At 43.6% G+C, this 17,528-nt stretch overlaps 1 protein-coding gene across 1 annotated transcript in view; it reads left to right on the plus strand.

The window, feature by feature from the left end:
- VWA8 (von Willebrand factor A domain containing 8) overlaps window positions 1-6,472 on the plus strand; it is a 519,526-nt gene extending 513,054 nt beyond the window's left edge. Inside the window, exons 43-45 of the mRNA XM_006884567.1 lie at window positions 3,250-3,348; window positions 4,168-4,406; window positions 6,364-6,472. Coding sequence (XP_006884629.1) covers window positions 3,250-3,348; window positions 4,168-4,406; window positions 6,364-6,472 — 447 coding nt within the window. The remainder of the gene's footprint in view (window positions 1-3,249; window positions 3,349-4,167; window positions 4,407-6,363) is intronic.
- The last annotated feature ends 11,056 nt before the right edge of the window (window positions 6,473-17,528 follow it).

Below are 17,528 nucleotides of genomic sequence, written 5' to 3' on the forward strand. Positions count from 1 at the left end.
AATGACTCAGTATATTCCTTCCATCTTCTTTTGATGCCTCCTGGATCATTTAACATTCTGCCTAAAACATCCTTGATTGTAGCATCTTGAGGTTTGAATTTGCTCTTCAGTTCCTTGAGCTTAACAGCCATTAAGAAATAAAATATATTTCACTGTCAAGGGATGCAATTAAAGGACCTCTTTAAAGTATTAGAGAGCAAGGATGTCAGTTTAAAGACTAAGGTATACCCAGCCCAAGCCATGGCACTTTTAGTTGTTTCACATACATGTAGGGAACTCTTGGTCATAGTCTTTAGGGACTGTAAATCAAAGAGTGAGCCTCTCTGGCAGTTCAAATTCAATAAGGGCTCCTCAGGAGCGGAGGGCGAGCTATAAATTAGTTCCATGGCAGTGATTACTACTAGCCACTCCATGGGAGAAAGGTGGTGTTGTCTGCTTCTGTAAAGATTCACAAACTGGGAAATACTATGGGACAGTTTCCTCATTCCTAAAGAGTCACTATGAGTCATAAGCAATTCAACAACAGTGCATTTGGTTTGGGTTTATTAGTTTTCTGTAGGACAAGAGGGAGCTCTGGTAGCCTAGTGGTAAGAAGCTGTGGTGCAATCCCAAGTAATAACAGTTCAAATCCACCAGCTGCTCTAGGAGAGAAAGATCGGCAGTCTCCTCTTGTGTCATTTATTGCCTCTGAGAATCTGCTGGAGGGTCCGCTATGAGTCACTTTGGACTCATCGGCAAACAACAACAACAAAAATGGACAAGAGGTTAAATTTGAAGCAAATGATCCTGTAATCTGTCTGCCTTTGCTAAGAAACACTTAGCTGTCTCTCCGTACTTCTCTGTGAGCATATACTGAGCGGTTCTGAACAAAACAGTCTAAAGAGTTGGAGAGTTCTATTTCTACCTAACATATTAACACAAACATCATAGCTTATTAGAACCCCCATTTATTATAGTTTTGTAGTGGGAAAGTCTGAGCAGACCCAATTCTGCTTAGAGTTTCACAAGGCCAAGATCATGTTGTTGACTGAGCTGGACTATTACTAGAGGGTCCAGTTTGGGGGCAGGGGAAATCATCTTCCACGTTCATTCAGGTTGTTGGTATAATTTGTTTCCTTACTTTTGTAAGACTCGGGTCCCTGTTTCCTTGCTGGCTCTTGGCCAAGGGTCACTCTCAGCTCCTGAAAGCAGTTCTTGGCATATGATCCCCTTCACCTCAGCCATGAGCAAATTCTGTCATGTTAAATGCCCCTCACCGTTCAAACCTCTTTCCTTTCTACTATCTGCCTTAAAAATCTCTCCTACTTTTCAAGGCCTTACATGGTCAGGCCTTTCCCTTTTGAATAACTCAAAGTAAACGGATTAATAACCTTAATTGCATCTTTAAAATCCTTTTCTCCCCCACGTTGTGATGGTTGTTGTGTTCTGTTGAGTTAAAATTGACCCATAGCTGACCCTCCAGCAGATTTTCAGAGGCAGTAAATCACATGGGAGGATATTGCCCATCTTTCTCCCATGATGGTTTTGAACTGCATGCCTTTAGGATGACAGTGAACTTCTTTACCATTAAGCCACCAGAGTTCCCCTAATCCCAACCCATGTTGTTGTTGTTATGTGCCGTTGAGTCGTTTCCGACTCATAGCGACCCTGTGCACAACAGCCCTAAACCCTGCTCTGTCCTGCGCCAAACGCACCGCCTCTGACACACCCATCCCGATTACCCCAGTCACCGAATCAATCCATCTCATAGAGGGTCTTCCCCTCCTGCGTTGTCCCTCAACCCTCCCAAGCATGATGTCCCTCTCCAAGGACCCGTCCCTCCTGGCAACATGTCCAAAGTATGTCAGACGAAGCCCCAGAATCCTTGCCTCCAAGGAGTAGCTTGGTTTAATCCTCTCCAAGATGAATCTGTTTGTTTTCCTGGCAGTCCAGGGTACCTTCAGTACCCTTCTCCAGCACCACAGCTCAAAAGCATCCACTCTCCTTCTGTCCTCCGTAGTCATTGTCCAACTCTCTGATGCATAACAAGCGATTGCAAAGACCATGGCCTGTATCAGGCGCACCTTAGTCTCCAGAGAGACGCTGTTGCTCCTGAGTACTTTAGAGAGGTCCCTAACAGCAGACTTTCACATCGCAATACGCTTTTTGATTTCCTGACTGCTGGTGCCAAGAGTGTTGACTGTGGAGCCGAGCAAACTGAAGCTGTGAACAATCTCAATCTCTTCGTCATCCATCCTGATGCTGCCAATTGGTTCAGTGGTGAGAATCTTTGTCTTCTTGACATTGAGCCTCAGTCCATCCTGAAGGCTGCAGTCCTTGACCCTTCGCAGCAAGTGCATGAGGTCCTCCTCAGTTTCAGCAAGCAGGGTTGTGTCATCTGCATAACGCAGATTGTTAATAGACCTTCCACCAATCCTGATGCCACAATTCTCCTCATAGAGCCCAGCCTCTCAGATAATCTGCTCTGCATACATGTTGAAAAGGTATGGAGACAGGATGCATCCCTGGCGTACACCCTTCCCAATTTTGAACCATGCAGTGTCACCCTGCTCTGTTCTGACTACTGCCTCTTGGTCCAAGTATAGGTTTTGTATTAGCACAATTAAATGTTCTGGGATTCCCATTCTTCTCAGAGTCAGCCACAGTATGTTATGATCCACACAGTCAAATGCCTTTGCATAATCAATGAAACACAGATAGACATTCTTCTGGTATTCTCTGCTTTCAGCCAAGATCCATCTAACATCAGCAACAATATCCCTAGTACCACGACCCCTTCTAAACCCAGCCTGGACTTCTCGCAGTTCTCTGCTGATGTAACATAATCACATGTGTGACTGAATGATGTCTTATCATATGGGGAGGTGTTGCTCAGGCTTAAGGGGGTTATAAAGAGTGTATCCTCCAGGGTACAGGAATCTCCAAGATCATCTTAGATTCTGCCTGCCACTGCATTTGTAGACATTATTTGTAAATCAGAACATATCTCTTGAAAGTTGAGAATGGAATTCTTGGTCATTGAAACCCCGATCACTCCTTTTACTTTCTACAGGAGAGCCAAATTCATAGAAGAATGTAAAGCAGAAGTAAATGCGCCTAAAATTGATTTGCCTTTGTAATAAGACATCCATCTCTCTGCACTTTTCTGTGGCCACGTGTTGGACATCCTTTAGCCAAACAGTTGGAAATTTACTGGTCCAGAGAGTTAATTGTTAGTGGACTCTAACTCTGTGATTCTCTCATTTGTAGTATGACATCGTTGGCCACTCTGGGGATGCCTACAACATTAGCCTGGTTCCAGTGAACAAAGTTCCCAAGGATAACAAGCAAAGACTAGAAATTCTGAAGGTAAAGCTACTCAGTTATCTCTGTTCTCTGAAAAAGTCTATCCGATTCTATCAAGTGACTCCTGAACACTGAGAAGATTCACTGATGAAGCAGCAGATGCAATAAAGAGAAAAGCCTTCTGTCTGGCAAACTTTAGGTATTAAACTGAGGAAAGAATCATCATGCCCATTTTTTTTATCCACTATACAGATAAAATACATTCACTGCATATTTTCAGAGTCCTATACCAAAGCCTATGTCCATAGTTTCCCAGCCTGAGGTATTCCAACAGAAGAAAATGATGCCTCTGCCAGCTACTCTCTGACCCTCATTTTATGTGTTTCTCAGTACTTCCCGGTCAGTTGAATTCCTTATACTTAGATCTTCAGTAGAATCAAACATACCATCATTTTAAAGTAATTGCTACTGATGTGACTACAGTATTTCATTATTGGACTAAATTTGTTGGAAAATCAGTGTCAGTTCCTTTTTTCTTTTTCCTGTATCATCTCCATCTTCCAATAGGAATACCAAGTTTTGGATTGGTTTGTTTTGTTTTTGTTCTTCTCACCTTTTCCACTTTAAATGGCAGCTTCATTTTAAAGTGTATGTAAACGGTGATAGAACGTTCCTATTTTAATGCATGTCTGTAGTGAATACACGTATCACTGTGTACAGGTGTCTCTCAAAGTCACAAATCAAATTGAGTTCCCGAAGAGACTGTTCCTTGTGAGAAACTCTAGGTGCTTCTGTGTTCTCATGGTTGATAGAAAAACTGTCACGTTCCCTAAAAAGAAGTCTCTCAACCGTAACTTCTGTGCCATGTCTCTTGCCCCCCAGACAATGCACGCCCACGCCCAGTTCTGCATGAGTGGGGACCATACCTTAGAGGGGACGGAACATGCCATCAAAGAAATTGCTAAGGAAGAGGCTGATGAGTACTTCGTCATAGTCTTGAGCGATGCGAATCTGTCTCGCTATGGAATACATCCTGACAGGTTCACCCAAATACTGACAAGTAACCCGCAAGTCAATGCTTTTGCCATTTTCATTGGATCCTTGGGTGATCAAGCAACCAGGTAAGTGCAATTTAAGAATGTGAGGGGGTACAGACACAGAAGGACCTGATGCGGGGCATTGCAGGGGTTCAGGAAGGCAGGGCCACTGGGGAAGTGGATGAGAACCAGAAGCCCCAGTCACTCCTTCAGGCTGAGAGGGATGTACTTACACAGCTATCATAGCTTTAAATGAATTCTCTTTCATTTCTACTTAAACCAGTAATAAAACAAACAATAAATAAGCTCATCAGTCTACTAATAAGGCAGATAGTACTTGAAACCTTGTATCAACTTCCCAAACTCATGTCTTATCAGTTCATGTTCAAATCATATTCAAAGTAGTGAACATCTACTATTAAAATAAGAGAGTATGAGTGTGTGAGTGAGTATATGGACACGTGCACGCACACGCATGTGAGAGAAAGAGTATGCCTGTGTTTTTTCTTACTGGGAGACAAGACTTTCTCAGCCAAAACACTTGGAGACAATGTAAGACATCATATAGTGTAAGATGCTGCTCCGGAAATTTTCTTCAGTAAAGAAATTTATGGTCAGACGATAAATAAAATTGAGGATGATCTAAAAGGAAAAATCTGGAAACACTTTCATGACTCAAACATAGTGACATTTACTTTTGGAATTGCAAATGGAAAAAGCTTATGGTTTTCCTCAGCTTCATAACCTGTAAGAATCAGTAAAATGTAAATGAAAGTGTATCTCTTAGTAAAAAAAAAATTAAATCCCTGCCTAAACCACAAAAGGCTATGAGCCCTTTCATTATTCCATCTCTCTTATAAAAAGACTAGGAAATTTCTTGTTTCCAAAATGCTAATTATTCCTTTCTCCTTATGCAGGGTTGCAGAGTAAAATTGAGAATGGGCCCAGTATCACATCAGTACTGTAGTTTTGGTTTTTTGTTTGTTTGGTTTTTACTACCGTAGGTTTTATTAAAAACCAGCATTGCTTTTTTCTCAGCCTAAGGACACAGCCTCTTATGGAACTTTGGGGTCTTTGATAACTCAAACCTTTTCTGCCTTATTTCCTCAGCCCCAGCCAAGAACTAGGCAGGCAGATGGCAAGCTCAGTGAATGCTGGTTGAGGCTGAAATGCCTATTTTGTCTTTCTAGTGAACAGATCCTGTTTGAATGCTTAAAGAAAGTACAATAATACCCTTGTGGTTTCCGAGGGAAGTGGTCCAACATCCACTGGCCGAAGATAGGCCGCAGAATTAGCTGGTCCACCAGGCATGCCAAATGTATGATACGGCTCAGATGGTGGACTTTTATTAAATGTCACTTCAAAACCTAACTCCGTTGGCACAGTGAAAGGAGGCGTTCTTTTGGCTAGATTTGTGTCTTACTGTTTCATTGCATTTTAAAATGGCCCTTTGTTCCAAATGATAAATTGGCATTTGAAAAATTACCATAAGCCTATATAACCTCCGTGTCTTCAGAGCAGCAACTGGATAGTTCAGATTGCATTTCACATTGTATAATATGGAAAAAAAGCGAGAGAGCAAGAACCACTTGGGGTTTGGCGGCTGCGTTTTTGGAAGCCAGTTTTCTAAGAAAGGAAAAGCACTTAAAAGTGCAGCAGGAGGCCAGCCTGTTGGGGGACCCAGGTGAGCTAATCCCAGATTGGTCCCTGGACTCGGTTCTCCCAGAGAGGACAAAATACCAGGAAATGATAGTAGTAAAAGGGGGGGGGGGGGAGGAATCGTTTCTCGTTGGCTGATTTTTTTTTTTCTCACTGAAAAAAACCTTCCCTGCTTTCAATGTGTCCTTCCCCATTGCTCTTCCAAGCCTTTCAGAACCTGGTGACAGCCAATTAATTCAATTGCAGGCAGCCAGCAAGGTATTAAAAAGCAAAAACTTCCTTCCCTAAGAAGGGATCCAGTGTTTTTTCGTTTGAAGGCCTGGGAGGTGGAAGAGGGACCCAATTTGCAATGGTAATTCTCTTTCCCTTTCCTCCCCCGCAGGCTTCAGAGGACTTTACCAGCCGGCCGGTCTTTCGTTGCCATGGATACCAAGGAGATCCCTCAGATTTTACAACAGATCTTCACCTCCACGATGTTGTCGAGCGTTTAAGAAACGCCTCCCCCCATCACCCCAGTGACACCCGCCTCTCCGCCCCCTGCATCTGAAATAAGATATGAATAAAGAGTGGAGGGTAAAGAAGACCTCTGTGCCCTGAACCCTGGCAGTGGCTGTTGGATCCTGCCACCCTGGGGTCCGCTGACACTTGTCCAGTAATCAGGATTCAGGAAAGCCGTCAGAGAGGCTTGCACATGAAAATTCACAACCCCTGTTGGATTTAGAAATCATCAGAGGAAGTGACTTGGCCTGCATTCTATAAAAGGTCAGAGTTTGAACTAGGATAGGTTAGGTAATCTTAACTACGGTGGGTTTTCTGTTTCCAGAAGTCTGAGGCACAGAAAATACCTTGCCTTGCACCTCCATGCTTTATCTGGTCATCTGCAATCACAAAAGGGACTCCATCAAACTAAGCCTTTGATGCTAAGTCTGTCCAAACCCCACCCAACATACTTCTGTCCAATAATTAGTTTTATATTCTCCCACCAAACAATGATTATATAGTATGTAACTCACTGAAGGCTTTCCAACAGCAGTGTTTTATAAAAGGCTGGGTTTTCTCAATAATTCCATCTTCTCAGCCAAAGCCAAAAGGAATCAAAGGGTCTTTAGATTGCCTTCCTTCCCAAATGATTCCTTAAAGTTTCTTTAAATAAGAAGTAAAGGTCCTGTTCTCCAAGCCGCCAGGGCGGGAGGGTAAAGGATGTCTTACTTGGCTTCCTGTTCCTTCTTATTCTCCCAGAACTCCTCCAAAGTCACACTGGTCGCCATTGGTATTCATATGTAATGCTCAAAGTCATAAATGCTTAAAAAAAATTTTAATGGTAGTATTAACATAAAAATGACTTAGCACAAAGTAAAAGCAAGACTGTGTTTAAGCCAAATAGTAATTGGATATTCTTGAGCTGTCAAAATTACTTTTTTAAATGCAAGCTGCATTCTTTCCTCTTTCCCAGTGTAATCCCACCCACTGGGCTGACCTTTATTTGCCAATAGGCTCAGTGTCACTTGGTTTGAAATCAGTGCTTCAGCAGGAAGTGTCTCTATCTAACCATGTAATAAAAGCTTTTCTTCTCATGGATGGCAAAGCAACATTAAAAAGGCCCCAGTACATCAGTGTGTGTGTACTGAGGAAACTAGCCCCTTGACTAATGCTACCTCGTCATTTCACTGTAATTAATTATAGGATAGTAGAAAAGGTAGCACTCAATTTGCCCCATCACCCTGTCTCCTTACATGACCTGTCAAATAGTCGACGCAATCCATTCCTGGTGTTTTTTCCAGGGAATGCACACAGCTTGTCTTGTTTTCCTAGCCAGATTCTTGCTTGTGTATTGACTCACCCAGGGATACAAACAGTTTCAAAGATGTCCTGATGACACAGTGGTTAAGGGCTCTGCCGCTAACCAGACAGTCAAAGATTCAAACCCACAAACAACTCTGCTGAAGAAAGATGTCATCTGCTACCATCAAGATCAACACCAAATCTAGCCCAGCTCCATCACATCAGTTCCAACTCATGGTGACCCTCCACTGGATTTCAGATGCGGTCATCTTTTTTTCAATGGGAGGATTGTTGTTGTTGTTGTTGTTGTTATGTGCTGTTGAGTTGCCTGGAACTTATAGCAGCCCTATGTACAACAGCTCTGAAGCCGGCCCTGTCCTGAGCCGGTCTCACTGACTCCGATAGACCTATCCTCATTGTCCCAGTTACTGCATCTATCCTTCTCATCCAGGGTCTTCCTCTCCTGCACTATCCCTCCACCCTTTCAAGAATGATGTCCTCCTGGCCATGTGTCCAAAGTATGTAAGATGAAGCTTCAAAATCCTAACCTTCAAAGAGAAACTTGGTTTCCCCCTCTCCCAGACAAACCTATTTGTTTTCTTGGTATGTTCAAGACTCTTCTCCAGCACCACAACCCAAAGGCTTCGATTCTTCTTATGTCATCCCTTAGTCTTTGTCCAGTTTTCTGATGCATAGCAAGTAGTTGCAAAAACCACGCATGGCCTGGATCAGGCATATCTTAATCTCTAGACTGACATCATTGCATCTCAGTACCCTGGAGATGTCCCTGACAGCAGATTTTCCCAGACGTCATTTGAGTTCCTGTTTGCTGGTGCCAAGAGTGTTGATTATGGAGCCAAGGAAACTGTAGTTGTTAACAACTTAATCTTTAGTGAGAGGATTAAACTTTTAATTTTTTTTTTTTAATTTCCAGCTTTCTTCCTTGGAATAACTGATTGATTTAAACTGCTGACCTCTTGGTTAACAGTTCAGTACTCAGCTTAAGAAGTCTTACTGGGCAGCTCTACCTGTCTATCAAGTTGCTATGAGTTGAAACAGGCTCCATGGCAATGGGTTTGAAGTATCTTTTTAAAATGCAACTACTTTCTTAATAAGAAGAGGAATAACAATAATAGCCAATTATTGCTATTGGGAGCCATCAAATTGATTTTTGACTAAAAATAACTTTGGGTAACAGTAGAACTGCACCATCAAATTTTCTTGGCTGTAATCCTTACAGGAGCAGATTGCCAGGTCTTCTCCCATGGGAATTACAGGGTGGATTCAAACCATCAACCTTTCAGTTAGTTTAGAGGACTAAAACATAGCCCCACCAGCAAACCTTAGTCAGGATTTATATACCAAAAATTGTATCACACATTTTTTTGTTGTTGTTGTTCACTCGGTCCTCAGAGCAGTGCACACAGAACAAGTATCTTTGACTTTATTTTACAGATAAAGTGAGACTCAGAGAACTTAAATAACTTTTTCAGTAACAAAGCTTCCTCTAAAACAGCTCATGTACTCTGAAAAGCCAGACAATTGGTTTATTATTTAAGTCCATTAGCATGATCATTTTACAAATTAAGAGACAGAGACTTACAGAACTTCAAGTAGCTCGCCTAGCTCGCAGGGTCAGGTAGAGGCCCAGATGGAATTCAAAATCCCCTCACTTCATTGGCTATAACTAGGCCCCCTCACTCCATGCCTCACCTCACATAAAACCCCTTTTCTTCCCTGGTGTTCTCAGTTCTAGTAAACTGACCACATTTCCCAGCTCTCCTTCTCCCTTTTCATACACAGAAGTTCTGCCTGTTTGCACGCAGGCACTCAGAGAAGTGGGGACCTAGGCAGCTCAGGCCCTCTAAGTGTCACTGTGCTAGAGTGTCCCCGACCCCCAAAGCCTTCACACATCCCATCGACATGAGGATAAGTCGAGAAGCAGCCTTTTAGCACATCCTCACCGTATTTGAGTACTCGAGTAAGCTGAAGCCAATTTAAAAAGGGAGTGGGGGAACAAGTTTTCAAGTAATTTAATTTCCCTTCCCCACTGATCAGGCATCCTTTGCAATTGTTGTTCACACACACACACACATGTGAAGGGGGGTGGGGCTTGGAGAGTGAGATGAAGGGTTTATGTATACTGGCTGCAATACCTAGTCAGTCTGTGCATTTATGATTAAACGCATTTAATTACAGGCCCTCCTAGCTGTTCCCAGGCCCTGCTTAGGTCCAAAGGTTATAATAAATGCCTGTGTGCCTCAGGGGGTCCCTCTGAAAGGAGTCTGAACCCTGTCTCCTCAATAAGCACATGTAACGCTGAGAAGGCCCATTGTTACCCCTTACGGGCCTGGAGGAATGAATATTGTGAATAGCCTCAGTGTAGGATACACTACCCAGGCCCCCCCAGGATCCTTTGTGTGCCCCAACAAGATGACCTCATCCCAGAGGGGACTGCTCACATTGCCCTGAGAAGTGAGTCGGATTGGGGAATGAATCCCTGAATCCTCTACCTTCCCTGTGAGCTGCCAGCAAGTTCTCTCCACAAACTCCCAGGCTCCAAGAGTCTTCCATCGACGCCACTGTAGTGTTCCTGAAAGGCCAGCTCCAGCAGCTTCCGTCACCTCCACCTGGCTCCTTCCTGTGTCTGTGGGTCAGGCAAAATGAAAGGAATTCTTCAACCGAGTATAAAGATAGTGAGCTGCCCAGGGAGCCATAAAAATGTGCACTTATTTGATGCCTTTCTCTACATGTTTCCAGCAATAACAGTTCTAATAAATACTCCACAGGCCCTGGCTGGTTGCTCCCGCCTGGATGGTAATGTTTCTGAATCAGTATCATGGCCACTTATATTCAAATTATTGAACATAACCTTTTCATCTTAATATCAAATAAAATGCTTGCTTTAAAAGAAGAATACTCCAGCCAACTAGATACACAGCATTATAAAATTCCTCTTCGAAGTGTAATTTTCTACCAATTTCTGGTTAAGATTATATCATAAAGTTCCTACCTATTGACTTTACTGTTTTCCTAAGACTTGTCCAAAGTAATACAGATAAGGTGGTGGTGGTGATTTCAACTTTCCAACTTGTAATGAATGAATGGGGAGAATTTATAAATTCTAGGTAAAATTATACCTATGTGGTGCAAATGATTAACATGCATGGTTGCTAACAAAAAAGTTTTTAAGTCCACTGAAGGTGCCTTAGAAGAAAAACATGGTGACCTTTCTCTGAAAGATTATAACCTGTGAGCCCTTGTAGAGCACAGTTCCACCCTAACACACATACAGTCACTATAATTTTAACTGATTCAATGGCAATTTGGAGCTCTTGTGGCCTAGTGGTAAGAAACTGCACTGCCAACTTCAAGGCATACGGTTCAAATTCATCAGCTGCTCTGTGGGAGAAAAATGAGCAGTCAACTTCTATGTGATTTACTGCTTGTGAAACTTGCTGGACAGGCAGGTATCAGTTGGTCCCAACTCCATGGTACAGAACAATGACAACCTGAGTCAGTTTGTTTTTACTTGGTTTTAGGTAGGTCCAGTAGAAAGGATGTAAACCTTGCTCAGGCATTAATTACCTGTATAAACTCGGGCTAGTCACTCTGGACATCCTAAACTAATTGTTAACATTTGTATCAGTGAAGGAGCTTTGATAGCCTAATGAGTAAGGAGTTGTACTGCAACCCAAAGGCAGGCAGTTCAAACCCACCATCTGCTCTTAGACAGTCACCACTTCCCATGCAATTTACAGCCTCGGAAATCCCAGTGGAGAGTCAGCTATGAGTTGGTTCTGACTCAACAGCAATGAGATTGAGGAAGGTTTTTATATCAATGTTGTTGTTGTTTTGTTGTTATGTGCCATCGAGTAGTTTGCGACTCATAGCAACCCTATCTACAAGAGCCCTAAATGCCGTTCTATCCTGTGCCAACCTTGCTGTCTTAAACACATTCATTCCACCACTCCACTCACAGAATCGATCCATCTCATTGAAGGTCTTCCTCTCTTTCGCCGCCCCTCCACTCTCCCAAACATGATGTCTCTCTCCAAGACCAGTCAGTCCCTCCTTGCAACATGCCCAAAGTATGTCAGATGAAGCTTCAGAATCCTTGACTCCAGGGAACATTCTGGCTTCACCCTCTCCAGGACAAACCTGTTCGTTTTCCTAGCAGTCCATGGTATATTCAACACTCTTCTCCAGCACCACAACTCAAAGGCATCAATTTTCTTTCTATCATCCCTATTCACTGTCCAACTCTCCAATGCATAGCATGAAATTGCAAAGATTATAGTCTGGATCAGGCGCACCTTAGTCTCCAGCCTGATGCTGTTGCTCTTCAGTACTCTTGAGAGGTCCCTCACAGCTGACTTTCCCAATGCAATTCGTCTCCTGATTTCCTGGCTGCTGTTACCAAGAGTGTTGGCTGTGGAGCCAAGTAAACTACAACTGTTAAATATCAATCTCTTTACCATCTATACTGATGCTGCCAATTGGCCCAGTGGTGAGAATCTTTGTTTTCTTGATATTGAGCTTTAATCCATATTGAAGACTGCAGTCCTTGACCTTCTGCAGTAAACGCTTCAGATCCTCCTCAGTTTCAATGAGCAGGTTTGTGTCATCTGCATAACACAGGTTGTTGATGATTCTTCCACCAATCCTGATGCCACATTCCTCCTTGTACAGCCCAGCATCTCAGATGATCTGTTCTGCATACAGATTGAAAAGGTATGGAGACAAAATACATCCCTGACGGACCCCTATCTTGATTTTGAACCATCCAGTGTCTCCCTGCTCTATTCTGATGACTTGACTGCCTCTTAGTCCAAGTATAGGTTTCACATTGTTGTTGTTGTTGTTGTTGTTATGTGCCGTCGAGTTGCCTGCGACTCATAGCGACCCTATGTACAATAGCCCTAAACTCTGCTCTGTCCTGTGCCAATTGCACTGTCTCTGACACTCCCATCCCCATTATCCCAGTCACTGAATCAATCCACCTCATAGAGGGCCTTCCCCTCCCGATCAAATGTTCTGGGATTCCCATTCTTCTCAGAGTCAGCCATAGGTTGTTGTGATCCACACGGTCAAAAGCAATACTCAGAGTCTCATCTGACATCCATCTTGTTCTTTTCTTCTTCTTTAGCCTTTGTAATGATCTTTTGCATTCTTCATGGCTGCTTTTCTTGATATCCTCCCAGAGCTCATTTGGTCTACGCTCATTGGTTCTCAAGGCCTCAAACCTGTTCCTGAGATGGTTTTGAAATTCTAGTGGGACAGACTTAAGGTCAAATCTTGGTTCCCATGGACTTGACTTAATTTTCCTCAACTTCAGCTTGAATTTGCATATAAGTAGTTGGTGGTCTGTCCCACAATCAGCACCTGGCCTGGTTTTCACTGCTGAGATATAAAAATAAATTGTGTGTTCTTACCTCTCATTTGGAAACTATATGTTATCTCTTTTGTATTTTACAAGCTATATCACTTTAGTGGAAAACTTCTCCCAGAATTCTGCAGACGTATTAGGAGAGGGTAACCTCTCTTGGGTTCTATGGAGGATTTTGGCACCTGTATTAACTCTTTTAACAAAATTATTTGGCTGGTTTGGGTTCTTAAGTGTTATGCAAGTGTCATCGGATTTGGAGACAAGGGGTTCACCTTCATCAACAGAGAAGCTATTTCTCGTGGATAGTAATTCACAAGCTCCCTACTTACTTTGCTGGCTTAAGATACAATCACCTATCTGCTGATCCTAACAGTGACAATCCAAAAGCTTCAGGAACAGGAAAACCACTGCATGCCAGCTTGAGGGTTGACCTTTGTGCCACAGTTGAACAATACTCGATCGTTTTGTTTTTAACTGTTAAATCCCAGTAAACAAAAAAATCTCTGGAGGTGCGGAGAATACTTGCCAAGCAAAGATCTCAAGCTGAGAATAATGTGACACTCCTTTGGGGACTAAGCGCTGCCCTGGGCTTTAACCTTCAAACAGAAGTCGTGTCTGGTCCTGCGAAGGTCCTCATGCTGGCTCTGGAATGCCAGGGTTGTGTAACTGCAAAATCAAGTGGTGCTTGTGGTATTTGATGACCACTTGGAGACAAGGGTGACACTTTTCAAAGGTGTTTCGGATCGCGAGGGTAGTGAGGACATTGTGTCCTGATCCAAGTCCTCTCACCTAGGAGATGTGTGAACTCTAAGAAGCAGCTGTCTTTATAGCCCTTCCCCTCCACAGGCACCAGAGCTCTCATAAGCTTGTCATCTTCTCATGGCCTTCAGTGGAAGGAGTGTGGAACAAACAGACCTTCCCCTGAAGGAACAATCAAGCTTTTGGCAAAAAATGCAGACTCCAAAGATGGTATGTATGACACCAGATGAGGGTTGGCATGTATGAAGTGGTGGCTGGATTCTGACCCAGGATTGGAGGAGAATCGTGTTTGGACATCTCAAATGCAAGCCAGCATGTGGTCAGAAAACGGAGCCAGCCCAGACCCAGTTGGGTAATTGGCCTTATGGTCTTATGTGAAGCCCTACTGAGTGAAACTTGATAAAAAAAGAAATGTATTTACTCAGAGTGTTAAACATGCTTTTCAAGTACAGTTTATTTGTATCAAGAAATGCAGATGCTAATGCAACAAGACTTTGACCATTCCTTCATTCTGGCTCACTAGGAAGTCCTCCAGCTATTAGACTCCTCGACGGGAGTGTATTGCAGCAAAACTAGTCTGTTTTCTGTACAAGAGATGTGAAGGCTCCTGGACGGCTGCAATGCCTGATGCTCATGTACTCTTGGGAGCTCTGGTGGCCTAATGTGTCACGTTGTATTGCCAACCAAAGGCAGGTAGTTTAAATTCACCAGCTGCTCTGAGGGGCAACAATGGACAATCTTCTCCTGTGTGATTTACAGCCTCTAAAAACCTGCTAGAGTCAGTTCTGACTCTATGGCAATGAAGGGGGTTTCTGAGTCATGTGTTAAATATTGGCAGCACAGCAAACCCTGTGGAACAATTTATTCAGCAAATAGAGTTGCCATGAATCAGAATAGACTCAGTGGCAATGAGGCTTTTGTTTCGTGGCCAATATGAAATTCAGTCCATACAGCACTCTCAGAGAGGAACTCTGGCCCCAGCAGCTGTCAGCTGAGGAAGCAACATCAGGCCCATGTTGGCTCTGAGTCCCTTGGTTAGCTGTCAAGCCTGAAGGTTGCACAGACCTAACTAGGATGCTCAAATTCCAGGGTGTTTGACCCCCAAAATTAAAAAAGCAGATGACTAAAGGTATTGAAGAAAGTCCAGGCTTAGTTAATGGATGCAAATCCAGCCACATTGAGTTGATGGTGACTCACATGGGCCCTCCATCAGTTTTCCAAGGAGCTCAGGTGGCCTTGTGGCAAGAAGTTGCACTGCTACTTCAAAGGTACACAGTTCAATTCCACCAGCTTTTCCATAAAAGCATGGGCAATTTCCCCCTGCACAATTAAAACCTCTAAAAACCCACTGGAGGGTAAGCTATGGGTCGGTTCTGACTTGACAATACACAAAAACAACAACAAAGCTTTATGAAAATCAACTGCCCACCTTTCTTCCTCAGAGCAGCTAGTAAATTAAAGCGTCTGATCTGTCTGGTAGCAGCATAACAGACAACAACACACCATGTCACCAGAGCTCCTTAATGGACACACATGATGGGAAGTAAAGCTGTTTATTTCACTGCCAACAAAGAGAGGATCTTTATCTGAAATGGTCTTTATGTCCACAGTGCTTTTAAGCAAGTTGTTTCACGGCAGCTAGTACATGCAAGTTTATATATTGCAGACTCAAATTCAGACCCTTTAAATCAAGTAGTTATTGCCAGAATGAGAAGAATGTCACTCCCTCTCTACAACCTGCAGTGGCAGAAGGCCGCTGCAGCACAGAATTGCTTGAAAGCAGATATTCAGTCATTTGGCAGCAAGACAGCTCCATGCAGCTGGCCTGGCTCCTCGCCCTCTTTCATCTGAAGTCATTCTATCTTTGGAAAAGTATCTCTCCAAAAGGGCCTTCTCTTTTAAAATACAATTAGCCATGGAGGTGATCCATCATGCACAGCTTGATTTAAATGCTTTCATTCACACACTTTCCTCGGCACCCCAGCTGAGATGAAGGGGTTTTAGCCAGAGGGACTGTGGTGGAGGTGAGCAGGAGAAGAGGAGGCTTCTGCAGCTTGGAGCATCTCCCAAGCAGAGTAGGACTGGGCCTGGGACACGGTGAGGGTGTGCCTGGGCATCAAAGCCCACCATGAAGGCACGGAAAAGTGAGCACATTCAGACTTGTGTGCCTTGGGCTCCATTCTCCTTCTGTCCTGACCAGAGTCCTCCAGAAGGCTGTAGGATGTTCGGATGGGTGGTGGCTCACTTCTCTCCAGGCTTGCTTTTAAAGAGACCCATCCAGACACAATTCTATTTTTACCATGCATTCTAAGGAAAACATCTGCTGTTCTGACATCTGGCTTGCCTTGGCAGCACATTTGGGTAGTGGCGGTAGCAAGCGTCCACTCAGGGCCGTCCCAACTTGTTGTTACCTCACTTAAAGCCTGATCTGGGCCTTCTCTTGATCAGACTGTTGTGAATCCCTAGGCTCCTATGGGAAAGTATGACCAGAGATGATGAGGATGGTACAGGGTAGGACAAACTTCAGATCTGTGGCTCAGGTCACTATGAGTCTTACTTGACTCAATGGTGTAAAGTGCATTGGCTGGGAATTGAATGCAGGTCTCCTACCTGGAAAGTAAGAATTCTAGAATTGAACCATCATTAAAGGAGGTAACTTCCTGCAATGGAAAAATTGCTGTCCAGAGGAAGTCCAAGGCCCTTCATCATTGGGTAGGAACCCTGCTGTTCATGGTCTATGTTTTGATGCCAAGGGTTATTGTTCAAAATGGCTTTCCTAGTCATTGACTTTGACTTTGTCACATGGCAGGTAGCACCATGCAAATAGGATGTGTTAGCCTATACACAAGAGCACTGGCTAGTCTTGCCTATCTACTAGGTTTAAATTCAGCAGGTTCAGAGGCAAACATGTGGGGATCTCAATACTGGCAAGGAAGAGGAAGCAGGCAGTGCAGCAAGCATCCTTTTTTGGCCAGAGATTCCTCCACCAGTCAGACCAGGATCTATAGTAGGGCAACAGCAACCTTAGCAGAGAACCAGAGGCCAACATGAGACAGACTCCTGGGGACTGTTGCCTCAAAGAGCCAGAGTCAGAGGCCTTGGCTGCAGGACTAAGAGAAGATGTAATAGTTGGAGGAACTATGCTGGAGGTCTCTTGGAAGAGAATAAAATCTCTGAGAGATTAGAAGCTCTGCTGGAAGTTCTTCCTTTCTCCAATAGAAGCCAGGCATTGTCTGAACCCGTATGAGAGGCATTACCATGCCACACAAGGCTCTTGTGGGGAGCCCTTTGGAATTCCCAAGCTGTACCCTGGTAAAGACATAAATAAGAGAAGCATGGACTTCTTGATCACAAAATTTAAATGTTTTTCTTATGCTGAGTGAGTCTGTTTGAAAAGAGCCCCCACTGTTAGGAAGGTTTCTAAGTATCTGTAAAAAGTCATGAGTAACAGGTTCTTCTGTTTATGTGAAACCTATACTGGGACCTGGAGGCAGTGGTCAAAACAGAGCAAGGAGACACTGTTGTTGTTGTTGTTATGTGCCGTCGAGTCGTTTCCGACTCATAGCGACCCTATGCACAACAGCCCTAAACCCTGCTCTATTCTGTGCCAACCGCAC

The sequence above is a fragment of the Elephantulus edwardii genome, unplaced genomic scaffold (assembly GCF_000299155.1).
Source record: "Elephantulus edwardii isolate Elephantulus edwardi_28Jun2011 unplaced genomic scaffold, EleEdw1.0 scaffold00036, whole genome shotgun sequence".
In the NCBI taxonomy this organism is placed as follows: domain Eukaryota; kingdom Metazoa; phylum Chordata; class Mammalia; order Macroscelidea; family Macroscelididae; genus Elephantulus; species Elephantulus edwardii.